The following is a 25,667-nucleotide window of genomic DNA, read 5'->3' on the forward strand; positions in this document are numbered from 1 at the left end:
GCGAGTCGTGGTGGTGGGCGGACTCGTGTGAGTGCTTTTACTCATATTTTCACCAATACTGAATATCAGGAACATCTGGGATATATCAGGAATAGAGACGATGAACTCGGCGCCGATGTCAATGGGAATGGAGAAGGTGCGGAAGACAGCGAGGCTAGAAGGAGGGGGAATAGGAGTAGGAATAGGAGGAATAGGGGACATCAAAATCATCAAGGCAGACGCAGAAATGGCAGAAGGAGAAGAAGAAACCGTAGGTTCAACAAGATGAAGAAATTGACGGAGGAGGAAGTTGAAAAATTGTTTCCGCGTAAGCTGTACTATGATTGGCTACATGGCGGCAAGGAACGCGATGTTGAAAAACGTAAGGGCAGATTACAAGAGGAAGAAAGCTTGAATGAAATGGTGGAGGAACAAAAAGATGGCGCTTCTATCAATACTTTATACCATCTCGCTAGGGAACGTGCGGACTCGAACGTACTGAAGGAATTGGAATTGAAAGCTGATGGCGGTGCTGGTAGCAGCATCAAAGAAGCGGAATCAAAGAGCTGTGCCACCAGAGTGGAAGAAATTGACTTGAGTGACGAAGTGCATACCTCCACTTTATGTTCCAAGAGCACCTCCACTGAACTTTACACAGCAAGGCGCTCATTTGTCACTGATGAAGACGAAATTGATGTTGCACACAGCATACACTACGACTGCGGCTCATGTGCCATTTGTCTTGAGTTGATTGAAGAAGATGACTTGGTGCGTGGGCTCATATGTGGTCATGTGTTCCATGCAGACTGCTTAGACCCATGGCTCACCAAACGCCGTGCATGTTGTCCCATGTGTAAACGGGATTATTTATTCGAGCGCGATTTCCATCGGGATGGAGATCTTACCGGGGGGCAAAATGCCAGTGGAGAAGGAGGAGAAGGAGAAGAAGAACAACAACAACAGCAACAACAGCAACAACAGCAACAACAGCAGCAGCAACAACAGCGACAGGGACAGGGACAGGGAGAAGAGGATGATGAAGATGATGAAGACGATGACGATGATGATGACAATACAAGTCTCGACTCGAGCCAATTGCGTATGATGCATGAGTTCCTACCCATTGCAGAGCGGGCTCGCTTGGTTTTGAACGATCCTAGGTATGCTGACTTGAACTTGGAAAATAGAGCTGGTGAACTAGCCAAGAGGAAATATGGTGGCTGGTTCCGTCGCTTTTGGTGGAGGTTGATGGGAGTTTCCGAATTCGATTTGTACCATTGGGCTGTTTTGCATTTGGCTAGGGGGCATCGATTCCTGGAAGAACTGTCGTCTGGAGACTCGGGAGCTGAAGAAGACAGCGGTGCCGGTGGTGTCGTTGAAAATCTCGAGCCTGGAACGGGGGCTGGTTCTCTGCATCCGGGCACTAGAGGTGCTACTGACACCACGGATGTGACCGCCAACGCTGGAGAAACCGGAGAAGCTTCCAACCGCGGTTCGCCAATGGAAACATCGAACCCGGAGAATGCCAGAGAAACCATGGAAATCATCGAAAACAGGGTTTGAAAAAAGGAATTTGAAGAAAATTGAGGAAGCAGTGTGAGATGGGTTGAAGATATTGCATAAACACGGTTAGGCTTTGCTTTTTTTTTTCCTGGAGTGGGTGGGCCGGGGTTTTTGTTTCTAATACCTGAGCCCTAATTTGGTCTATTCTTCTGTTTTTGCTTTGCCTGCGACATGTATGTAGCTAATTTGATATTACCTGCTTATCGAAACATCCTCTGAACCATCACTATCTCAACCCAGAGGAGGTGCAGAGGGTATAGAAATGGAGTTGTATCATGGGAAGTCCTCAATATGACGAATGAAACTTCCTCCCATTGACGCGAAAAAAACGACACCAAAAAACGACACAAGAAAAGCAAATAAAAAGAAAGTAGGAATCACACACAGAATCACCACTTTTCTGCTTAAACGAAAAATTTTCAGATTCTCATATCTTGCTTGAAACCTCCATCTAAACATCCGTTTGATACAAACAAAACAAAACAAAACAAAAAAACAAGACAGGGGAGGGGATTCAAACTTTCAACTAGTAATACCTGTCGACATTTTTTTTTTTTTACTCGAGGATAATAAAATCATCTATAACAGCACTTGTTCGCACTACATTCGTGCTGTAGAGAAATTTCAAATAAAAAAGACTTGCCCAAGATATATCTTAAGAAACAGAAGCTAAAGCTGCAAATATGGGACCAAAGAAAAACATCAAAATGGACTTGGGTTCATTCTTGAAGGATGACTCATTTGGAGGCGGGAACTCGTGGGCCGATGAAGAAGTCGACATGAGCTCGATTGCTTTCAACATTGACAATTCCGGCGGCACCACCGAGGCTCCAATTGGCGGTGCCCCCATCTTTTCGGGCTCTGGCTCCGGTGCTGGTTTAGGCTACGAGAAGAGGGAGAGAGTCACATACCCCGTTCCCGACCGTCCACCATACCAAGCACGTATCTCGAATTTGCCCTGGGACATCACCGATGCTGACGTTGTTCGTCATTTGGAAGATAGAATGCAGGCTAAGGATATCATTTCCGAGTGTAGATTACCTTTGGATAGAGAAACGGGCCAGATTCGTGGTTTCGCGTTTGTCACTTTTGTCCTGCGTGAATTATTGGAAGAGACCTTGAACTTGAGCGGATCGGATTTCAATGGCAGGAGAATCTTTGTTAATGTTGCTCCTCCTTCCGATGGCCGTGACCGTGGCCCCGGGGGAGCCCTTAGAGAGCCTGCTGTAGAGTTGGACTGGGGGTCTGCTAGAAACACCCAGGCTGAGTTGCCCAAGAGGGAGTTTTCGAACCGCGGTGGTGATCGCCCTCCAAGAGAATTCAAGCCCAGGAGTGATGATTTCGACTGGGGGTCTGCTAGAGGCTCACAGGCGGATTTGCCGCCAAGAGAAAGATCAAATCGAGGAGAACGTGGTGGCGACAGACCACCTAGAGAATTCAAGCCTAAAGATGAACCGGATTTGGATTGGGGGTCAGCTAGAGGCACTCGAGCCGAGTTACCACCAAGAGAAAGATCCAACCGAGCAGACCGTGGTGGCGACAGACCACCAAGAGAATTCAAGCCTAAAGACGAACCCGAATTCGATTGGGGTGCTGCTAGAGGTACACAGGCTGAGTTGCCACCAAGAGAAAGATCAAACAGGAGCCATCATCATCACCATCACAATAACAACACCAACACCAATACTAATGACAATAGCAACAACAGCAATAGCAGCAGCAATGAAGCTAATGGATTCTCGCAGTCGTCACGTACACCTAGAAAGCAAGAGCCTGAATTTGACTGGGGTGCTGCTAGATCTACAACTGCAACTTTACCTCCTAGAGAAAGATCCAACCGGTCTTTCTCCAGCGGTGGAAGCGGCGCTGGTGGTAAAAAATCCGAGCCTGATTTGGATTGGAAGAGGGGACAACCAATACAGCTGCGCACGAGATCATCGCAGCATGTAAATAGACACAACAAGGAGGAGAAAAAGGAAGAAGAGAAAAAAGCTCAGGGTCCGCAGAAATCTGTCTATAGCGTGTTATCAATGGAAGGTGATGATGATGATGAGGAAGAAGGAGAAGCCGGACAAGAAGAAGTGACTGCTGGGTTGGAAGCTACTACTGCAAAATTGGCCATTTCAGACGATGCACTGACGGCAGCGCCAGCACAAGCACCAGCACCAGCACCAACAACAACAACAACAGCTACTGAAAATGAAGATGATTGGGAAGTGGTTGGCAAGAAGTAGAGACACGTGATTTATGTATTTTCGTCCATTATAGAGCCATGAACACACACACACACACGCAAGACACAACACGCAACGGGCGCCTTACATACTTTTTTCTTCATTTATACTAAACAGAACAAACAAACAAAAAAAAAAAAAAACCAGATAAACAGATTAATAAAAAAGAGCGAGGATTTGATCAATATGCATTGGTTTCAATTCAGGTTGTTGTCTTATTGGCGAAGAATCAAGATTTAGCTGTAAGTAATGTATTTATACGTAAGAAATTTTACTAAGTTGCAAAAAAAACGAAAAGAAGGTTGAAGATGTAACTCGCGCATCAAACATTGCCAAAAAAAAAATATGTAGCACGGTCTTGGGACCTTTGATTGATGAACGGGGTAACTCCATCCACCCATCCACCCATTCGTCGATCATGCAAGCTGGTGATCAAGCCAAGCAGGAGTTCTATCTAATAGACACCGCCTCAAGTACGTAAATCATCTCCAACCACGATCCCATGCCATTTCAATTCAGATGGCAACTTACTAACTCCAACCACGACAGCACCCTACAAGCCATCAAGTCCCACGCCGCTCCAGAACCTCCTCCACTTGTACAACTTGGAAGAGACAGCGCGACAACTAGCGCGGACCAACCCCGACGGCTCCAAAAACGTCAAGTTGCGCAAGTCATACAAGGCCCACATCCAAGACTTACCGGGAAAGCATCAGATTCCGCCGCTGAAACAGATCGCGGTGGGGTTAATGGACCCCATGATTGCGCAGTACCCCGATATCATCGAGGAGATAGATGCCCAGGTGCTTGCCAAGGCGTTGCATTTCGATAAGACGCCCTTGCATGGCATACCGGGGTTTGATCCGGCGGATTTGGCCATCACTGCTGATTCCGGTGCTGGCGATGATGATGATGAGAGGAAAGGCAAGCGGAAGAAGAAGTTGGGCGGTGCTGGTGTTGGCAGCGGTGGCGATTTGAAGAGGCAGCGTGTTTGACCAGAGATTGATGTGGTGGAATTAGAGCTAAAAATTTATTTGCTGTGTATCTAGATTGAGTCAAGCCTTGTATGAACCACACCGGTGTGGTTTCATATGCACATGCAAGACACGAGGCCCACGTTGACGTGAACACTCAAGGATAGCACCGTGAGATAGCACCGTGAGATAGCACCGTGAGATAGCACCAGGGAATACTACCGGGAAATAGATCCGGGAGACATCTCGAATATATCTTCAAAAAATGCTACGTTGTATTCAGTTTTTATACATCTAATGCAAATAAATAAGGAATTTTTCTCTTTTTTCTTTTTTTTTTTTTTTTTTTTTTGTAAATCTAACTTCGGGGTGATGGTGTTGCTGGTGCTGTGGGTGATGCTGTAAATGAATCAGCCACGGTTAATGCTTTTATTGGCGTGAACTTGTCGTAATGCTTAATCTGTCTCAACAGACCTAGATCAGCATCAGGGTCATCAGCGCTGCTTTGGAACTTGTTAGATATCAATTTACCGAGATGGCTCATCAAGGTCTTGATGATGATTCTCTTCATCATATCTGTCAAGTCGACAAACGAGATGATCCTGTTTCTGATGATCAACTCGGGTAGATCTAGTTTGAAATTGTTTACATTCAAAATTCTTCTAAAGCCCTTGTTCAATCTGATTGTGATTCGCAAGGTAATGGCTCTGATCACCAATGAAATAACGGAGAAGTACTTTTTCGATCTTTCAACCATCTCATCGATTTGCTCGTCATCATCCTGCGGATCCTTAATCGTCAGCGGCTGCTTATCTGAAACTTTTGTCAAATTGAGTCTCGACTTTCTTTGTGAGCTTTGAGTACTGCTTTGTTGCTCTTGCTTCAAACCCTTGTCCAACTTGGAGCTCTTATTAGCTCCCTGGGTTTCAAGCATAAACCCAAACTCGTCCTCCTTGTCCAGCGAGTCCTCAATTTTCTCCTTCTTTGCCTGCGTATTGTTGGTCAATTTCATCACTTTGCTCTCTCTAATATCAAGAGAGTCACTCTGGAATATAAACTTTAAAAGCTTCTTACCAGTGATCTCGTCAATCTTGATGTTCAACGGTAACGAGTTCAATTGAATGTTTTCGACAATCTTGATTCCACCCACGGATCGATTCATAGTCCACTCCAAGTCAACCAAGTTTTTCAACTGGTCTTTGCCCAAATCAAAGGGACTAATGAAATCGGGATACCGCGCGTTTTTGATCAAATTGAAACCCTGCATCATTCCTATTTGGATCTTGTTAATGTTTGACCCACTTTCCAACTCCTTCCTTTCGTAAACGCCATCTGCCATCGCCAAGTCCAAGATCGGGGTCCTGTCGTCTTCCAAAATATGCAAAATGAGCTCATCTGCTCGGATCAACCACGACATTTGCGGGTTATTTGACGCATCGTCAAAAAAGTCTCCCGTGAATAAAGTCCGCAACATTAAATAAACGTCGCTGGCTGTGTCTGCACTTTGAAGGTTGATTTGCAAATATTCATTCAAGGCCTCGTTATTGAGATGGCCAGCCCTGAAGCTGTAGTTGGTTGTCAATCTCCTCAATACGTGGTAATATGCCTGCATTTGCCGTATTTGCTCCGAGATCGAGTGAATGTTGTCGAAATCTATGGAAAATTTCATCTTTTCAATCTTGTCCTTGATGAATTTGCTCATGGGCTCGCTGTAGAATAGCAAGCTGATGACTATCATGTATAGTGTGAAATATTGAGTCGATGTCGAAGTCAAAATGATGGACGGCATGTCAATCTTTAGCCTTCTCGGCGCCTCTAGGCCCTTGGCGTTGTTGAGTCCAGATTCGCCACCATGGGATGGAGTAGTAGTGCTATTATCAGTAGTGGCACCACCACCAGCATCATTATTCATCTTTGCTAGTTTGGATCCCAAGACTTCCGTCTCGTAAAGCAAAGCCATCACTGACATGTTCTTGATAAGCAACTGGTTTTCGCCGGCCCATTCGCCATTATCGGTGATTTCAGCCCCTAGCCAAGGCGGCCAGTTGGACTCGGCTCCATATGGGTGCTCAACAGTGATGAAATTGTCCAGTTCAAGCACGTCTTTCTTGTTCAACACAAACACATTGGCCTTGCGAAGAACGTTACCGTACCGCTTCTCCAACACATCCGCAGAAGCCTCATCCTTGGAGTCCAAGATCGACACAATCTTGGTGCTGATGCTTGGTGCAGAGATAATCACAACCGAGTCTGGTGCTTCATCACTCTGCAACTGGATCTGCGGGCCAACAATTTCAATAAAATAGTCTTCAGCCAACGACTCTGCCTTGTTGACTTCTTTCAAGATCTTGTTGAATGCTTTAAATCGTTCTCCAGAACTCCTCTCTTCTGATTTGGTTTTTGACTTGAAAACATTGGCATCGCCCACAATCGCCATCTGATCCAGAGTTTCATGCGACGACAGATCGCTCTCGGCCATCTTGTTTGCTTTATCAATCACCTTATCAAGCATGGAAATCGAGTCGTGCGACAAATATTTCCTCAAATTGGATTTCAACTGCACAAAATGGGAGTATTTCAATATCAAATCCCGGCATTTAATGTTCCATTTAAGTTGCATACTGAGCCAGGAAAACTTGTTGTGGAAATGCTCATTTGGTTCAATCGACGCCATCGTGGGCGTGCGCTTGAAAAGTATCTTTTGTTCCTTGGTAACGCCGTGGATCTCCCTTTGCAAGAAGTTTGCCCTCTCTTCCAACTGTGTTGTGATTATCGAGCGTCCTTTCTTCGCCTTGACTTTCAGAATATGTTGCTCCAAAGCTGCTAGCCGTTGTTTCAAGATGCCAATTCTGACTTCAACGGGATTCGAAGTGTTTAATCTGCAGAAATGTATATCCTCGTTGCCAAATGGGTCCTCATTTTCAAGGTGGCTCGAATCATCCTCGGTGTCTCTTTGGTACGTAAACTTGCGCGAATACCCCAATGGATATATTACAACTGTGCGAGGACACTCCTTAACAGATGGCAAGAAGGCCTCTTCATAGTCTCGAATGTCAAACCATTGCTTGTCTCCACCAAAGATATTGTACTTTGATTGCTTGTTGACATCATACTTGTCGCCGCGCTGAGAATAGAAATTTTGCAGAAAAGTTGTGTGAACGACGCGCATGTCGATCCCGGCAAGTGAAACCTCACCAATGTTGAAAACCATCTTTAACACTTTTGAGCTTTTGGAAAGTGTCTCGTGATACAACGTCACTGGCTGCTTCCTCTGGTGCAAGTCAACAGTAAACTCGTCGACTCTGGCTCTGAGCCCCACGCACTCGATTCTGTCCTTGTCGACATCAACAATTTCGTCACGATATATGTGGGAAATGAACAACGACTTTAGATAAAAGGAGAACTTGTTTGTGAACAAGTGCTGGGAGAACTTGACCGAGTTCTTGGTCTCGCCAAATATGGGCCCTCTTCTGATGGGCAACATCATATTTCCAGCAAACATCTTCCACCATGCAAAATAATGGGTAAAGGCACCGGGACTCAAATGGATGGTGTTATAGGTGTTTTCATGATCTGCAGTGAGCGAAATCGCCATGTGTATATATTGACTTCGGAATCCTTCGTAAGAGTCGTGGTGTCCCTCTTGGCAAAAATCTGGATTCATAAGCTGGACTTGATAATGCGGTTTGAAATAATCCACCCTTTTCCCATCGACTTTCCGCTGTAACAAAAAACCCACAGTGTATCTTATACCTCCACTCAAACTGATGCAGTCCTTAGCGAAAACATCTTTCAAGCGGTCCAAGTCGGGCTTTGTGGTGGAATCATCGAGGTAATATGCAAAACAAGAACTGATAAAGTTGGGCGAGTCTGGCAAGTAAACAGAATCAAGACTGTTTCTAGTCCATGCCAACAAGGGCGCTCCCAAGTAGTTTGGAATATACCACGAGGCCTTTTCAGCGTGAATGTCAAAAAAGGTTCTTGGGTCGTCGTCCCTGTTGATATCCCAAATCACATTATTCTCAAAACAAAGGACAAACCCGGTTGATGTTCCCAACAAGTCGTATGGGTCCCTCGATCCTTTGAATCCAACCTCAAGGCTTGTTCGGGTCTTGATTGAGCAGTACCCGTGAAGGATGTACTTGAGTTTATCCCAGAATCCTAACTTGGGCGAAGGGTCGAGTGGCGGTTTGGAAAACGAGTCAAACTTCAACATAAACTGCTGTATTCCAAATTGATACGAGGTTCCCCAAACGATTCGCGTTGGGTAGTCTGAGTCAAAGTGACAGCGCAAATTCGTGTACAACTTCACGCTCGACATTGTCTTTTCAACTAGCAAGGAATCAAAACGATTCAAGTCCTTGTCCTTGTCCTCGTCCTTAACGGGAACCAAGGGGATCTCCATCTTGTTCAAGTTTTCATCGGCCGTCACCATCTGTTCCGTGATTATCAACGGTCCAGTCAACAGTAAACTTGGACTAAGTGGATCCTTGGATCGCGGTGAGTGGAACAAGGGGAGTGGGTAATCCCTAAGCTGCATTCGCATCTCGGCAACTTTCAAGTTCATCAACATGGGAACGCACAACGAGTACACTGTGTCTTTTGGTACTCCTTGGCCAATGTCATGGATAAAATCGGCAACATGGTCCAATCCAAACTGCGGTCTTTCAATTTCCAAATTTAAATCTTCAAAGCCGATTGTTAATAATGGAGCACGGTACGGGTAGGCAACAACATCCTTGTTATAGTCCGAGTCAAACCTTGTCTCATTGCCAAAGAGGTAGCATTTGTGAGCCGTTACCTCCTGGCGCAACTTTTGCTGATAAGTGTGCACTTTTCGAATCCACGACCGTGCAATCGTTATTTGCAAACGATTGAGCTTGTCAAAGTAGTCCTTACTGTCGCCGCGCTGTTTTTCCCTTGCTTCAAAGATATCGTAAAGATCGAGTCTTTTCCTCTGCTCAACAAGACCTAGCTGGTATATCATGTTCAACTCGGTCTCAAAGGGGTCGTCTTCCATGGCAAATTTCAAGTGCCTGCTCTTGATCTTGATAGCGGGTAACGGCACGGGATTTTGTGCGTGAGGATGAACCACATTGGCTCCTTCTTTGTCGTCGCCAGCTTGGAGGAGCTTAATCAAGTGCTTAGCCAGCTTCTGCACTATCGAAACATTTTGAAACAACTTGTAAACCACAAAGTTGTGAGGCTGTATCAATCTAATCGCATCTGTAGATACATTGATGACTAAATCATCGCGGACTTGTGGTATATCTGCACCGACTGCTAACGAGTCTAGGCATAACAAGCGGCACCACTTGTGCTCCACAATTGGAGAGTTAGCAAGTAAACGGATGAAAAAAAGCGCAAGCTTGGCTCTTTTGTGAGCCAAGTCGATCTGCAAGTCTGAAAATTGAAGTCTCAATGTAAAGTCTTCGGATAATTTGAGATTGAAATCCAGGTTATTGAGCGTGAAATTTAAAAGCAAAAAGTCCAAAAGTGACTTTGATGGCGCCGCTTGTTGCAACTTTGGCGTTTCGCCTCCAACGTCGTCATTGTCGAATTTTTTCATATCCTTTCTGACTTTCAGCTTGATCAACTTGAGAGGCGAAATGATAAACTCCCGAATTAGATAGATAGATCCAACCAACGTGAATAACTTGTACATGTTGAAGTTGACATCTACTTTGTCCATATCCGCATTGAGCACTAGCTGGTTTTGGTCGTTGCTGGTAGACAAGGAGTTCACCGTAAACTCAACAGACGGAATTTCAAAGAATGGAATCGTTGCCGAGTGTTTTTCACTATTATCATCGGGCATCAAAAGTTGCAACTCCTTCAAATTCGAATACACCGACCAATACGAGTTTTCATGCAAAGAAGTAAGCGTTTCCAGCGAGTCCAGTAATTTCAGGGACTCTTCCGAGTCATGTGAGCTCATGCTGGGGCTACGTTTGCGGAGCAAGCTCAGCGCCGCGTGATTCAAAATCGTTGTTGTGTACGATTTGAATCTCCAATTGACTTTTCTCAAGTCCTTGTTCTTGTCTGTATCATAGTCCAATATATTTTCAGGCAGGTTTGAGCGGAACAAGTCGGCCGTGGGTATCAAAACGGACCTGGCTCCAATGAGCGCGTCAAATGAGTCAATCTTGACGTCTATTTGGGTCACCCAAGATGGCAAGTATTTAAAGAGTTTCTCTTCCAATGTAGTATTCTTGACACTTTCAGAGGCTCCGGCGTGCTGCTGTCCAGAGCTCACACGCCTTTTGAGCTTTTCCCTGATACTATCGATTTCCTCATTGAATGCCTTGTTGATCACGCCAATTTGCAAATCAGTCTCGGATAATTTTGTCACGTCCATCAACAATGAATGGATTCCTTTAAAGATTTCAAAATTTGTCAAATTGATAAAAGTTTTATTCAATTCCACAGATGCCTTCAAGGTCAAGTTTTTGAAAATGTCCAACTTGATGTTAAAGTAATCCGACTTGGCAATGTATTTCTTGATGATTTCATTGTTGAAATCCGGTGCATCGAGAGCGGATTTCTCGTGGTAAAGAATACTGGGGTACAAGATTCCAAAAACCGATGAGTAATCTCTCGATTCTGTGGTTGACAAATTGAAATTTAGCAAGGAGTAGGAGAAGCTCAAGATTTGGGTATTCTTACCCGGCACGTGATGCCGCAAGACCAATCTTGGTTGTTCAACCACCACTTTGATATCCAATCGTGGATAGTACTCGTAAACGTAGTTCCATATTTTCTCCTTTAATGATTCGACCTCGGTGGGTGGCTTTTGTTGTTGATCTTTGCCAGTGGAGTCAATTCCCCTGCTGTTCGCCAGAACTTCCTTTCCGTTACCGGAGCTCTTGCGTAGTTTTTTCAATTGAGTCCATTTTTTAAGCAACACCAAGTTATAAAGAATAGCACTCAACTGCCAAGCGTCGATATCAAATATGGGAGTGCTTGCCGAAAAGTAGGTCTCCATAACACAGTTTTTAAAACCCTGGTCTCTTACTAGCTGTCCAAATAAATTGGTCTTGTGGGTGTAGGAAAGATTCGGGATATTCAAAATCTCATCAGTCTCATGCCCAAAGTGGCCAGTGGGTAATTTGACTCTTCGCACAAAGAAGAATTTGACCAATTGCACGGTGCACGTCCAGTGGAAAGGATGGTCTGTTTTTGGATTGAAAAGAACTTGAAACCCCGCGGCATCTTCAAATATTCGAGTCAAGTTAAATGATGACGATTTGGCAAAGAACTCCAACGACGTTTTCGGTCGCAGTTTCTTGTAGTATTCTTTGATGCTCAAGTTGTCGTTGATTAAAACAAATGGCAATTCCGATATCTTGGCGTTTTCGAGATGAATGGTGATGTCAGATACGAGATAATAGAGATATCTCAAAGTTTTCTCCAACTTGTCTAGCTTTCCTTTTCTCCGCTTACCTTCGCCACTAGGCTCTTGGTCTGCTTCAGCTTCAGTTTCAGTTTCAGTTTCAGCTTCCGCCAGGGCATCTTCTTGCTTCAACTCGTCGTGCCAAAGATAATACTTGATAGCATTGAAAGCCAGCACGTATGCATCTGAAATTGTCACTTTGCCAATCAAGGAGTCGAGCACTCCCGAGCGCTTATCGATCAGAAACTTGATATCGAGTCTGAATGCACCCAACTGGAATGGGATTCGGTCTTGGTCCCCAGGCACAATCTTGTGCGAAACCTCGTTGACTGAAAGACCAGTGTTGAACTTGATTTTGTCCTCGTGTCTTCGGCTCTTTCTGGAACTCAAGTCGAATCTGAGGTATTGGATTGTGGTTGTATAGTTGAATGCAGATATGATGTTTGTGTTTCTCAACTCGAGGTCAACCTTGGGGAAGTTGCGCAAAAGCAAGCCCACTATGGATTTGAGTATCCGGCGCTGAGGAAATAGGCAAATGTGCGAGTCGTTGCTGCTGCCTCCAGATGAGTTCTGCTCACTCGAGCCATCACACTTGTTTTCTGTTGTGGATGTTGTCTTTGTCTTTGTATCTGTCTTTTTCGGTTTATCCCTAGGATATAGCTTGACGCTCAATTCATCCACAATGGTCAATTTGGAGTTCCCCCACAATCGAAACCGGAGCGATCTAATCTTGATCTGTAATTTTTTCGTCTTTACCGTGATTCCGTTGAAGGATATCCCATTGTTGATTGTAATTGTCTGGAGGTGGAAGCCGGTGACCAAATACACGAGATACCACAGGGCTATCCAAACAAGCACCAACCGCAATAGATAATAAAGCAACCCATTCGTGCCAATGGTGGATGTGGGTGTCATTTCATGGATAAAGCACAAGGTAAAAAGGACCAGCCCCAACTCCTGTTCTCTCTAGGACTGAGAAATCGCTTCAACAGACACCGAGTGGTTGAAAACGTTGGTGTTGTTCGTATAAAAAAAAAGCAAAAAAACAAGTCAAATGTGGTTGCCAAAAAATCTGGTTGGTGTGCCTATGTGTAGATTCCCCGACTGTTTATCTGTAGAACACGTAGTTTCTATACGCAATCCAACTCAAAGGTGAAAAGGGGTCTCTAGTATCTCTCAAAATCGCAAAATAATGCTAGTTCATTTTGGAATATATATTTTTATGCACATTTGCTGCTGCTGTTGCTGCTGGGGGGAGGGCCAGGAGGTGAGGGATATTTTGGGGGGTCTATGGTGGGTATTTTGGTGGTGAAATGTGTATGCTTGCTATTACGAGCACTCAGTACGGATCCGTCTAGAAATTGAAACTTCGGCAAGCACGAAAATAAAAAAAAATAAAACGCTGGACAACTTAAAGGTCAAAGATCTTACCCGCACGGGGGAAAATAAGAGGTGGCGGGCTAGCAGAAGCAAAGACGATATAATGATGGTCGAGCCAGTGGACGTGGTGTCCTTTTGCGTCTAGGGGCTGCTCCTACCTGGTTTGTAGCGGACATTGCCTAGATCGAATAGTGCGTCAAAGTGTCTTTTATCCGGCGCAATCTTCGGGTAACGAGCAGAGAGAGAGAGAGAACCGCACTGGGAGCTATCTAGCAAAATGCATAACCGACACCATTGCTGTGGTGTATGATGTGTCAGCACCCACGATGTGCGGAGAGGATCTTGCCCTGCGCCCTGTCTTGGGCCGTAGTCGTATTCTAATTTGACTTCCGCATTGGGTGCAAAACTCGCACTAGCTATGTTTGTGTGCTCAAGCAACCGCAATGTCGTAAGTGGTGTCAAGTTTGGCATTGTCGTGAATGCGTCTCCAGTGTCGTGACAAGCAAGAAATCGGTGAAAAGCGACACGCGCCGCAAGAGTAGGGCTAAGCCCTAGCCAACGAGAAAGAGAGAAAAACAGAGGCGTGCATTAACCATTAAATGTATTGGACTTCCCATACGTGGTGCTACCACATGCGCGCTGCCTCACGTGCTCTCTACTGCGCGCCGTGTGTGTGTCTCCCTGGCTCTCTTTCCCGCAGTCTCAGTGGGTGCGCCAGACTCTCGCTCCCGCTTCACTGAAAATTTTTTGATTAGGGGCCACTAAGATTCATATACATATGGAATATTGCGAATCCGCGTTCTAACCTATTCATCCTATAACCAACACAACAAAGAGTATGTGCAAGAGACTTCAAGGCGTCAAGTCGGGAGAGAAGAGCAAGGGAAGGGGGACGGAAGCGTGGGAAAAGACCAGTGAGAAACAATATGTCATCTTCATCGAAGAATAGGGTAATACGAACGTCCATGTGTGTTTGCACCAGCAGAGCACTGTTCGTCAAAAGAACGGAAGGCAAGACCCATGTCTATATGGTCCAGGTCTGACTTGATTTTTGATGGAGTGTCTTTGTCCAGTTGCAAGATCCACGACCAACTCATCAACATCCATTCTTGAGAAGGCACCTCCCATTTCAACCATGCAGCAATAGCAGGACTTTCAAAGAGAAAAAAAAAACACTACTTGACTCCACTTCAAACATATTCTCAAACCCACCTTCGTCTTTCGTGCCTCATCTTCCCTGATCGACCTCATCTCAGAAGTAAATTGAAAAAAAATACTAACTCCCCCATCATTCTAGTGGCCGCTTCAGTACCACACCCAAAGATCGTCAAGAAATACACCAAGAAGTTCAAGAGACACCACTCCGACAGATACGACAGAGTCGCCGAGAACTGGAGAAAGCAAAAAGGTATCGACTCATGTGTCCGTAGAAGATTCAGAGGCACCATCCCACAGCCAAACATTGGTTACGGTTCCAACAAAAAGACCAAGTTCATGACCCCTTCGGGACACAAGGTCTTTTTAGTCAAGAACATTGGTGACTTGGACGTCTTGTTGTTGCACACAAAGACTTATGCTGCTGAAATCGCTAGCAACATTAGTGCTAAGAACAGAATTGAAATTGTTGCCAAGGCTAAGAAGTTTGGTGTCAAGGTTACTAATCCTAAGGGAAGAGTCTCTATTGAAGCCTAAGTCTTGCTATTCAGTGGTTAGCAAAATAGAAGACGATGATGTCGTTGTTGTTGTAATTAGTTATTGGGTATAACTTTTTTCGTTTTTTTTTTTTTTGTAAAGCATTGTATAATGAATGATATTTTGTACAGTAGGTTTTGGAATTCAGATTGTAGTGCGGTTGGTAGGTGAACCGGTTGAGAGACGGGAGATGTGGAGGGGTTGTTCGTTGTGATTATCGCCGTACGGTCCCAGAGTCGATCACTTGAGGACAGGAAACACACACATTAGGTCTGGTGTCGTCTGGTTCCAAGCCCATACAAAAAAAGAATTTCAATAGAGATAAATACTAGCTAATACCTCTCTTTTGAGATGCCACGATTTCTATTAAAGCAAGGTAAAAGATGAACGAATGTAATCTATTGTAAAAAAAAAAAAAAAAAAAAATGAAATTTGATGGAATGAATCAATGGATGTAAATCTTATTTGCATCACCTTTTTATAGCTTTATTAGCAACTTTACTAACGTCGCAGTGGTGATGTTTCCTTAACTTATAACCCAAGCAACAAGTGCCATCATTACTCAATTTCAAATCACTGATGCTCCTCAATGGTTTATGCTTTAGCTCAGCAAGTGAATAAACACTCGCATCGCCAGGCTTCTCGCCATCACATTCAGGCATGGACAGAAGTGAATCGCTTTGCACTGCTGGCGGCGGCAAGGGAAAAGAGTCATAGTTGGTCAAGGATGAAGGTGATGGAGGCACATGGCCTCCATGTGGCTGCCGTTGTGGTGTCAACTGTTGCTGCTCCAACATTTCTTGTCTCGACTCTGGTTCATGCTCGATATCGCTCTCTTCCAAAGCGGGCATTTTGTTGTTGCTGGGTGATGAATGCTGAGGCTGTGCTTGTGGTTGTGCTTGGATTTGAGGCGACGAGGAAACTGATGCATTGTTGCTGTTGTTTCCTCCAGCCATATCTAGCATCGAGCGCACTTTTGGTGTGCTTTCATTGGAATGCACCGATGCATTACTAGACGAGACTGAAGCCGGATTCTTGGCGCCGGAGTTGCTGCTGATGTTATTGTTGTGTTCTTGCATCCTTTCTGAAACTTCGTTCAAGTCTAGCATGCTCTTGAATGAATTGTTGATCTGGCTCGACTCATCGTAGCTGCTATCGTAAGCTTCTTGAGATACACCGCTGGTGTTGTTGTTATTGCCGTTGTGGTTATTGCTGTTGCTGTTGCTGTTAATGTTAATGTTAATGTTGTTGCTGCTGTTGCTGTTATTGCTGTTGTTGTTGTCGATGCTGTTGTTATTGACATGGCTGTTTCTGCCCACGAAAGTTGACCTTCTTGAAGGAGCTTGTGAGTTTGCAGCTGAAGAAGTGCCCAGTCCCGGAGACAAAGGTGCATTTTCACCAGTACCAGGCAAGACAAATGGGTTCACTTCTTGATCCGGATCTTCGAATATGCACATTTCCAATCCGACAAACCATGGGTCCTCAACCAACATATCCAAAGTGTATCTCGAAGAAACCGTTGGGTCACACAATTTCCAAGCGACGCGGGAAGCCCCCGTGCTTTCGAATTTCGCAGCCCATTTAAACTCCGAGCCGGGACCTTTGTTGATACCCTTGTTGTTTTTGAAATTAGGATGATCGGATGAAAATCTCTTGTGGCTAAACTGATAGTCGCGGTACTGATGGTCATTGACGCTGGCTTGTTGAAAGGGAACACCCGCGTAAGCAAGACAGAATAAAATCATTCCCAACCCCCAACAATCGGCTTTGAACATGTTGTAAGCGAAATTCTTGGCTTCAGAGTGGCTCTTGTCTTTTAAAAGCATTACTTCTGGCGCTGAATAAGGTGGCGACCCAACATACGAGGTAGACATTTTCACGGGGCTCTTCAAGTCGTCCGGTATTTCGTGGCCATAATCACTGACACCAAAATCGCACAATTTAGCAACTCCATTGGCGTCTAGCAAGATATTTTCCGTCTTCATATCGCGATGAGCAATGCCTTGTTCGTGAAGAAATTTTAATCCAAATGATATTTGCTTGAACAAACAGTATTTTTCAGCAAAGGGAGCCAGCTTCCAACCGGGTCTAGTAATGAGGGAGAACAAGTCTCCGCAACTGCAATACTCCATAACGACACCCCAGCCTCGCGTTAAAGCGCCTTGGCTTTGGATACGTAGCAAGGCCATGGCGTCAACAACGTGTCGAGACGTTGCTGCTTTGCGGTGGATAATATACTCCTTCAGCACCCGTTTATAAAAATCCTCGTCGGTTTCCTTGTTCAACAATGTAAATTTTTTCAAAGCATAAAAGTCCTTTTTATGGCTTGCCGAGTTGATGATTCTGACATCGGCCGAGCCTCCATCTCCCAATTTTTTGCTGCTAACATCAATTTCAAAATCTTCCAACAAATTATTATGTGCTTGTTGCAAATTAGGAGGAAGATAGTCATTAGGATTGGCCACTGGATTGGACAAGACCCGTTCTCCATCAATCACACCCGAGAGATAAAAACTTGCATGGCGAGGCTGTTCCACGGTGGGGGACTTGTTCAACCCATAGGGATTATAAACAATCTTTTCGTGATTGAGCAACCCGGGTGAATTCACAGCGGGAGAACCATTATTACCCTGGTTAGTAGGGATGCGGCTATTTCTCAATTGCTGCTTTGCGGCGTTTCTGGTATCCAACTGTTGCAAATGAGCAAAAGTTTCCGCTTTCGAAAGTTTCTTGTGTCCCGCAGCCGGTCCCACGTGCGGAGAGTGAGGTTGAGGATGATGTAGTTGCAGCTGCTGAGTAGGTTGTTGCACAGCAGAGTTGCTTCGCGACCGGCTTTCGTTGGCCGAGCTATTCATATTCAATGGGTTGGTGTTTTTACGTTTTAGTGAAAACATCGATGCCGTGCGTTTTGGCCCTTGCGGCAGTGGTGCCGGAGCCGGCAGTGGTGCTGGTGATGGTGCTTCTTTGTCCTTGTTGCTATGATGATGATGGAATAGTTTGGAGAGCCCCGTGTGGGAAGATGAAGTTGATTCTGACGCAGCTAGAGCTCCTGCTGGCACCTCATCTTTCTTGAACAACTTCTGTAGTCCATGATGGATATGCTCCTTGGTCTGTGTCATCTTTCTGCTGCTCTCTACTCTCTAGACAGCTTCTAGATTCCCAGAATTATCAGTATAAAACGGGGTTCCTGCAATCAACTTTGAAATTGCAAATTTGAACTTTTTATGAAAAAAAAAAAAAACCAAATTTTATACACTTGATAATCTCTGTCGAATCCAGGGTTGTATTTGCAAAGTTTCTTTTACAACCAAGTTTCCAAAATGAAATTAAGTATAAAAAAAAAAATTGAACTCAGGTGGAAGTTGCGGTGATTGTAAACCTTATTTCGAATAATGATGATGATGGTGGGTCAATTGGCGGAAAAACAGTTTCAGTCGGGAAAACTCTGCGCTTGATGCTCGTGGTGGAGGGCAGTTTATGGATGGAGCTTTGTGGGCAATGCACTTGTTGAATATTTGTGAGTTGAATAATTGACTCTCTAATCTCCTCTACTCTTCTTTTGAAGGTCTTCAGCTCGAATTGCAACCTTTTTTTTTTTTTGCTTGTATGAAGTTGTTTAAAAAAGGAGGTCCTTGGAATATTTTTTTTTGTCTGGCAAACGGGTGGTTGATGAAGTTAGCGGGTGATGTGTTATTATTACTATGATGAAGGTGATGCTGAAGCTGATGATGGAGGAGATGGTAATTAGTCGAAATTATATTCTTTCTTCTTCGGCTTCGTTAACTGAAAAGAACAGAAAAAAAGAAGAAAAAAATTTTGACTTTTTGACTTCAATGGACAAGTAGACTGTAGAGAGCAAAGACTGTGGTGGATGTGGTGGTGGCGCGACGCGGTGCAATGGTGAGGATTCCTCAATAAATCTGGTTTGAACCTTGGTAGATATAGATATATATGTGGGTGTAAATGTAGCTATATATATGTATTGTGTCTAGCGTTGACGGCTTATGATGACAAAAGTAGTGGAATTCAACTTGTTTTATATCTCTATTGTCAGTAATAGGCACTAGTTGAAACTCGTATATTTTCCCTGGCAGCAGGATCGCTTTAGGAGAAACACAGCAATCACTTTCGGGAGAAAGAGCGTTGGTGGAGGGGTGGTTGGTGGAGTTAGGGAGAGATTATGGAAATAAATTAATAAAAAAGGTCAGCTTATTTACCTTGGGTGGAAACAGCAAACTTGACTCCGACTGGCGTAGAACTGATACGGATGCCAAAGCAGTGAGACAGAGACAGAGACAGTCCCATCTCGATTTGTCAACGAAACCGCCATCTTGTACAAGCCACCGCCCATTGCTTCTCGTTACTAACACGACACCTTCGTGGCGTCAGTAGCATCAGTGGTGGGTTTGTATTTGTCAGAAAGAATCTGCGGAACGTGGCCCCCGCGAGATCCTCGCCACTTTAAAACTCCCCCCACCCACGTTTTAACACGAGCATGGTTCCAGGCGGCTTTTCAAAATCTGTTCCGAGCAGAGTGATCGGATCGACTACAGCTAGAGTCTGTCGAGCATCTGTTTCAGTCCAGATCCTAGGCCATGTCTCATCCAGTAGAAAATAAATCTCCAAAACCATCGCTCTTCCCCCCCCCCCCCCCCCCGCGCTTGCTCTTTCACAAGAGGATCTATTCAACGCTGTGATGGCCCATCCATCTCTACTGTAAACTCAAGTTCATCCTTACACCAGAGTTTATGTGCATTCCGCTTCTTTTTAGGAACCTACAACGTAAAGCCATTTAATGAAAGGTGGACTTTGCAATCTCTCGCCAACGTGGGTTTTGGTTGATGAGTCGTTTTTTTTTTTTACTTTCTTACTTTCTTTCTTGTCGGTTGCTGCATGCTAAATGGTGAAATGCTCCTCCAACTTACATCCTTTCGCTTAAGTGAATGATTTCTTTTCCCCGCCTTCTCCTCCGCCTGCTCCGTCGTTTTCAAAGTCTGCTGATTGTCTTGCACTCTTGCCATGACTATGACTAGGGCTGTGAAAGAGAATCGATCAAGAGAGAGGGCACATGTGCCAAAAAAAAATGAGCTCATGGTATTTACAAGGACAACCACACCACCACCACCACCATCTACCCCCTTGGTGATGGTGATGGTGAGGCCATGGAGATTACTACGAGAAAGCTTAAAGCTCGATCTCGACCCATTCCCGCCTCGAGTCCTCCCACCAATCTCTACCCATTCAACTACAACAACAACTAAAAAAGCCACCTCAAGCAGATACGAATTTCCCGAGGAAACGAGCCTTTGGATAAGAGAAAAATGAACTGATCTTGATCTGTGATGCTGCTCAAGCGAGTCAATGTATCCCGGTTACCTTTTTTTTTTTTTTTTTTTTTTTGTAAGTCATGGGGGAAAGGCTCGTTAGATGAAACTCGGACCGCGTCTTGTTATCACCAACAACAACTTTGGTTTCTCCATAGGCTGTGGTTTTCGAATCCTGTCTCTTGCTGCACCAAAATGCCTGTCAATAACAACTACAACAGCAGCAACAACGTTCAATTGTTTTTGCTTTTTTTTTTTTTGTCTTTTTGTTTTGGACGCCTTCTCGCCACACTATTGTTTTCCGGCGCAGGGCTGTATTTTTTTCGCTAATCGAGGACCTTCCGAGGGGGTTCCTCGAGGGCTTCAAACAAGGAGAGCTCGTCTTGTTTGGAATACATATTAAAAGCAGAAGGAACAGTAATACAGAAAAAATAACAGCTCTTCTCGTTTCTCTTCTTCTGGAGGGACGGATTTGCGCGAAAGTGACAACTCCGTCGATAAACAAGGCCCTAGTGGTGGTGCAAGTGGTGGTGATGGTGATGATAACGATGATGGCTGTGAATTGTTGGTTAGAGAGAGAGGTTCTGCAAAAAAGAAAAAAAAGCATTATGAGGGTGAATTAGAATTATACACAGCGTGGCAGAGAAGGTTGAAACAAACAACAGAAAGTTATGTGGTATACTCAATTAATTATCCATTAATCCCAGAGTCCGTGATGGAACAAGTCTTGAACCAAACAAAACAACCAACGATGCGGTTATTCGATCTTGAATTATGCAGATTCGTCATCGGAGACCTTGTTTCTCTTGATCTTGAAGAATCTAATGCCACCAGTATCAGAATTGTCAGCAATGTGGTCTTGTTTAGGGTGAGCTCTCGTGAAGGAAGAATCATCACGAGCTACCCCGTTTTTCTGATTTGAATCCGCGCCTCCTGCACCTGCTTTCTTCTCTCTGACCCTGTCGAGATGCTTGTTATAGCTGTTGACGATATTGGCCCAAAATGTAAGCACCCAGCAAATGAGCAAGCAGACAAACGCAGCCCACATCATCCCCATCGACTTGGCTCCAATATGCGCGTATCTATCCTCCTGGCCAAACGCATTTTTGGCCAAGACAGTAACGGCAGTCTGGAACGAGGCAAAGCCAGCCATAAAAAAAAGCGCCACCGTGACCAACAAGATGGTGACTTTGTCAACCACACTGAAGCAGAAGCCAAAAAGGTAAATGATAAACGCTAATCCGGCAAATGCCAATGCAATCAAGCAAAACGCAAACGCAAATCTACTCAAATAGTAAAAAGTCGCTTCATTGTTGATGAAAAAATCGGGGATGTTTTCCGTGGTGTCGAAATTGTCCACCGGTGAAATGGGGTAAGCTGGTCCCAACAAGCAATTGGAATAGTCTTCTTTATCGCATACTCCCCAGAACGTCCAGGCCGATCGGTTAGCGGGCGCGTTTCTGATGTTGGTGGTGTCGGCTTCGAGCCAGTAGAACTTATCGAGCGGAGAGTGCTTGGACGAGCCCGATAACACGGTGAATAGTAACAAAAGTATGGCCCCTGCAAGGAAAAATAGATTGACAAAGGTTACTGCTACTTTCATCGTGGGTAGTAGTACTAAGTGAGGACTCAACAACAGTATCCAGTTGCAAACAAAGGCGAAATGAACACTGACAAGGTTAAAAAAGAAAAAGAAAGCAAGCAGAGAGAGAGGGAAATGTGAGTAATTTAACATATATATAATTCTGAAAAACATCGAGAGGCTATGGAAATTGGTGACAAGGAAGATGACTGACGGAGGTGAATGATGTCGATGAAATTTTTGATTAATGAGTTATTATTTACACTTTTTTCCCACTTTATTTCTTCTATTTTTGCACAGCGTAGCAGCACCACCGCACTCGTCTTAACAGAGAGAAAGAAAGAAAAGAAAAAAAACCTTATTAGGCGAAGTAGCAGTGTTGCGGGCAAAAACATGCATGCATGAGCTACGTCAGCATTTCATTCCCTTCTACTCAAGGAGCCCACTTTTTTTGGCTGGAATTGTAATGGGGGGGGGGGGGGGGGGTTTGAGCTGGGTTGTGGTTGTTGTTGTTTCTTGGTGAAATCTATAAATTTGGCTTTGTGTCATATGTCCTCTTCCTTTTATAGCATCAAGCGCTACCAAGATCTCCGCCGCTTTGGCATGGCAGTGACCAAGCAGTTGAAAACAAACTCAAGCATTCAAACCCCCTCTTCCTTATTTCGTTTTCTCCAGGGCTATCTTTAGCAAGAAGTTCCATCGAGCTGTTGAAGAATCTACCAACAGAGTGGTTAAAAGAAAGACATGTTTTTTTTGGTTTTTTTTGTATTTTTATTAGTGTAGTATGCATCCGTCTTTTGCTCTCCAAAAGAGATTTCGCAGCCTAATCGAGAACAAAGATAAATAGATAGAAGTAACTTTGCTAACAAGAGACAGGCAAGTTCCCATACAACCATACAAATCACAGCAGGCATGGTCCATAGGCAACATGAGCTAACTTTTTTTCATGCAATGGTTAGTATACGAGTCCAAATGAAGTAATTCCATGCCATACCTGCCCTTGCTCTGGCATTCTTTTTCTCTTGTTTTTTTCTCTTTTGTTTTGTTCTCTTCAGCAAGTGAATAAAAGCAAGGGCACGCGGCTGTTGATTTAGTCGAATCCCCAATCTCTACGGGACCAAAAAATGCATTGCTAGTAGTGGGTATTCCAGCTCAAGGCATCTTTTATTTCAACCCATCCCTTTACTCGATACACCTTGCGCCTAGAGAGCCAACTTCCGCATGGATGATATCAAGCACCTACCCTGGCCCAACCCGAGAAATCAAAAAAAAAAGGGAAAACATACATAAACACAGCCGAATTGTCGAGATTAATCACCCTGGATTCAGCTCGACAACTCCGCCATGGTAATGCGCACAATTAGCGCAGCGTAAGTCATGCGCGGCATTTAACGGACAACAACCTCGTCTAGTTCTCGTACACCGAACAACAACTCAGTCTCAGGTGGTTTTTTTTTATGGGAGCAACGGGTTTATTCGTGCGCCGTTCGTCTTTGCTTCTGTTATGCCTCGGGACTAAAAAGAAAGAGAGAGCATGAGTTAGGTGGAAACAGCCGTTTGTAGTTGTGAGCAACTTTTAAGCCTCTGGGAGTGGTTATTATTAGGAGCTGTCCCTTTCTCTCCGCCCCTATTTTTCAACGGTTGAGCGACTGGGGAAAGTTCGAGATAAGGGTGTGGGGCAGAGCTCCATTATTGATATTCTGTTCTACCCCTAATTTCGAAAAAAAAAAAAATTAAATTTGAATCTCAAATTCGTTGCACTCAAGTTGGAACCCACGCCTTTTTATTCGGTAAATTTGACGGTTATTTGAATATAAAGGTTTATATATTTATCTTCTCAACTTCTGTACCTTAACCAAATGAACAAAACAGAAAATACATGTGTATATATAAATAAATCTATTTTCCAAATGCAGCCATGGGTAATGTTTCCCTACTCATACTCATCGTGAGTCACGAACCGCCAATTGAAACAATCCCGACACGGAGCTTGGTATACACATGGCGCCGTTTCGTTATAAACCAAGATGATGTCGTCAATCACGGTATGGATTCGGTGGTTCAATAGATTCACCCGCCAGCCATAATCAGTGACAACGTCGTACACGCACTGGTACCCAGTATGACACGCAGTCTCCATGGCGTACCCAGCAAGACTGCAGCTGCTCGAAACTCCATTGCACACACCCATGAAAATAGGGTCGGCCGTGTTGCCAATGTGCCAAATGTGTTCCAAATGCTTGGGCAACCCGGGGGGCTGCGGCAAATGCAATCTCTTCATCGCCAACATTTCACCAGGTGCTTCAATCGCCACCGCAGGCAATCCATATGTCCTGCCTAATAGACTCGCCAATGCCCCGCCCAAAGAGTGGCCCGTGACCCATATCTCTGTCAGTTCAGCTGGGTATATAGCAGTAACGTTTTTGTAAATGTCCAACGCAGCTTCATAGTACCGGTCCTTTCGCCGAAGCTCTCGTTCTAAACAGTCCTGATTGCAAGTATATGCCTTCTCATAGCAATCGCACACGGTGGTCCACATGTACCCAACACGAGCACAGCAGCATGAAAAGAGCAAATTGTCGTTGGTCTTGTCGTTGCCGGCAGTCTCGTCGCTTCCGCCACCAGGCAACCCCGCGCCTGACGTGCCCTTGATGCCAATAACAACCGTTTTGTTATCCAGACTCACAAAGACGTGTCCGCGGAGCCCAATGTCCTGCCATCCGAAATTGACATCGCGGTGGTTTTCATCGGGCTGCCAGCCTCCCACATCGGTCCAGTCCGACTTCTTTTTTTCGTCGTCATCTTGCGGGAACCGCACATACGCGTTCGACGAAATCGTAGCTAGCGTGACTATGGTGTCCTTATCGGTGATATTGGGGATCGATACCTCGTCATCGATCCATGCTAAATTGATCTTGTCTAGAATCTGGGCGTTGCCATTGACGGACCGCGCATAGTCCAAGTAGCTCTCGACAAACTCGGGCTCGTTCCTATCTCGTAGTCTCGTGATTGTGCCATCCTGTTGCTTAAAGGGGAGTCGAATGTCGAATGGATTCTTGCCTGCGAAAACTTGCGGCCAGTCGTAGTCGTTGGTGTTGATGGTGTATGACGAGTCCAGTGCCTCAGCATCGGTTGGCCCTGGCCTTGTTTCGTGCGCCATATTTTGTGCCTGTTTTTGGAAAAATCCCGCGTGTTTGCCAAGGTATTCTGGGGTAATGTCTAATCTCTTGTGGATCCTGTAGTCCCTAGGTCCAGTGCCATGATGGAAAATGTGTTTTAATTGCAAAAAATCGCCCGCGTCACCACGTTCCAGCAGCGGCAAGTCGGGGATTTCTAAACTTGTATGATAGATCGGTAGAAGCTTGAGTAGGTAATATGTCGCCAACACGCATGTTGAAAGAAGGCAAAGCCACACGTATTTGGCTGATGTGGTGGCTTGTCTGGTTAAACTCCGCAGTGTTTGCTTCTCCATGGACATGCTGTGGGTCTATATATCTGTGTGTGTGTGTGTATATCGCTTTCCCTCTATCAAAACTGTACAATGTC

General features: G+C 44.7%; 8 protein-coding genes across 8 annotated transcripts; 4 read left to right on the plus strand and 4 right to left on the minus strand. All coding sequences in view use genetic code 12, as the record gives it.

Annotated features, from left to right (window-relative positions):
• Positions 1-264: 264 nt before the first annotated feature.
• On the plus strand, positions 265-1,542 carry LODBEIA_P42200 (uncharacterized protein; the record flags this gene model as incomplete). Its single annotated transcript, XM_066974418.1, has 1 exon — positions 265-1,542. One exon carries the CDS (start codon positions 265-267, stop codon positions 1,540-1,542), a length of 1,278 nt encoding a protein of 425 aa, XP_066831158.1.
• Positions 1,543-2,225: 683 nt separating this feature from the next.
• LODBEIA_P42210 (uncharacterized protein) lies at positions 2,226-3,776 on the plus strand (the record flags this gene model as incomplete). The annotated part of the gene is made up of 1 exon (XM_066974419.1): positions 2,226-3,776. One exon carries the CDS (start codon positions 2,226-2,228, stop codon positions 3,774-3,776), a length of 1,551 nt encoding a protein of 516 aa, XP_066831159.1.
• A 418-nt stretch (positions 3,777-4,194) lies between these two features.
• On the plus strand, positions 4,195-4,771 carry LODBEIA_P42220 (uncharacterized protein; the record flags this gene model as incomplete). The annotated part of the gene is made up of 2 exons (XM_066974420.1): positions 4,195-4,249; positions 4,326-4,771. 2 exons carry the CDS (start codon positions 4,195-4,197, stop codon positions 4,769-4,771), a joined length of 501 nt encoding a protein of 166 aa, XP_066831160.1.
• A 337-nt stretch (positions 4,772-5,108) lies between these two features.
• Positions 5,109-13,058, minus strand: LODBEIA_P42230 (uncharacterized protein; the record flags this gene model as incomplete). Its single annotated transcript, XM_066974421.1, has 1 exon — positions 5,109-13,058. One exon carries the CDS (start codon positions 13,056-13,058, stop codon positions 5,109-5,111), a length of 7,950 nt encoding a protein of 2,649 aa, XP_066831161.1.
• Positions 13,059-14,361: 1,303 nt separating this feature from the next.
• Positions 14,362-15,215, plus strand: LODBEIA_P42240 (60S ribosomal eL32 domain-containing protein; the record flags this gene model as incomplete). Its single annotated transcript, XM_066974422.1, has 2 exons — positions 14,362-14,437; positions 14,821-15,215. The coding sequence occupies 2 exons, from the start codon at positions 14,362-14,364 to the stop codon at positions 15,213-15,215; spliced, it is 471 nt and encodes a 156-aa protein (XP_066831162.1).
• Positions 15,216-15,685: 470 nt separating this feature from the next.
• On the minus strand, positions 15,686-18,334 carry LODBEIA_P42250 (uncharacterized protein; the record flags this gene model as incomplete). Its single annotated transcript, XM_066974423.1, has 1 exon — positions 15,686-18,334. One exon carries the CDS (start codon positions 18,332-18,334, stop codon positions 15,686-15,688), a length of 2,649 nt encoding a protein of 882 aa, XP_066831163.1.
• A 2,977-nt stretch (positions 18,335-21,311) lies between these two features.
• LODBEIA_P42260 (uncharacterized protein) lies at positions 21,312-22,142 on the minus strand (the record flags this gene model as incomplete). The annotated part of the gene is made up of 1 exon (XM_066974424.1): positions 21,312-22,142. One exon carries the CDS (start codon positions 22,140-22,142, stop codon positions 21,312-21,314), a length of 831 nt encoding a protein of 276 aa, XP_066831164.1.
• Positions 22,143-24,054: 1,912 nt separating this feature from the next.
• LODBEIA_P42270 (uncharacterized protein) lies at positions 24,055-25,593 on the minus strand (the record flags this gene model as incomplete). The annotated part of the gene is made up of 1 exon (XM_066974425.1): positions 24,055-25,593. One exon carries the CDS (start codon positions 25,591-25,593, stop codon positions 24,055-24,057), a length of 1,539 nt encoding a protein of 512 aa, XP_066831165.1.
• Positions 25,594-25,667: the final 74 nt, after the last annotated feature.

The sequence above is a fragment of the Lodderomyces beijingensis genome (assembly GCF_963989305.1).
Source record: "Lodderomyces beijingensis strain CBS 14171 genome assembly, chromosome: 5".
NCBI lineage: Eukaryota > Fungi > Ascomycota > Pichiomycetes > Serinales > Debaryomycetaceae > Lodderomyces > Lodderomyces beijingensis.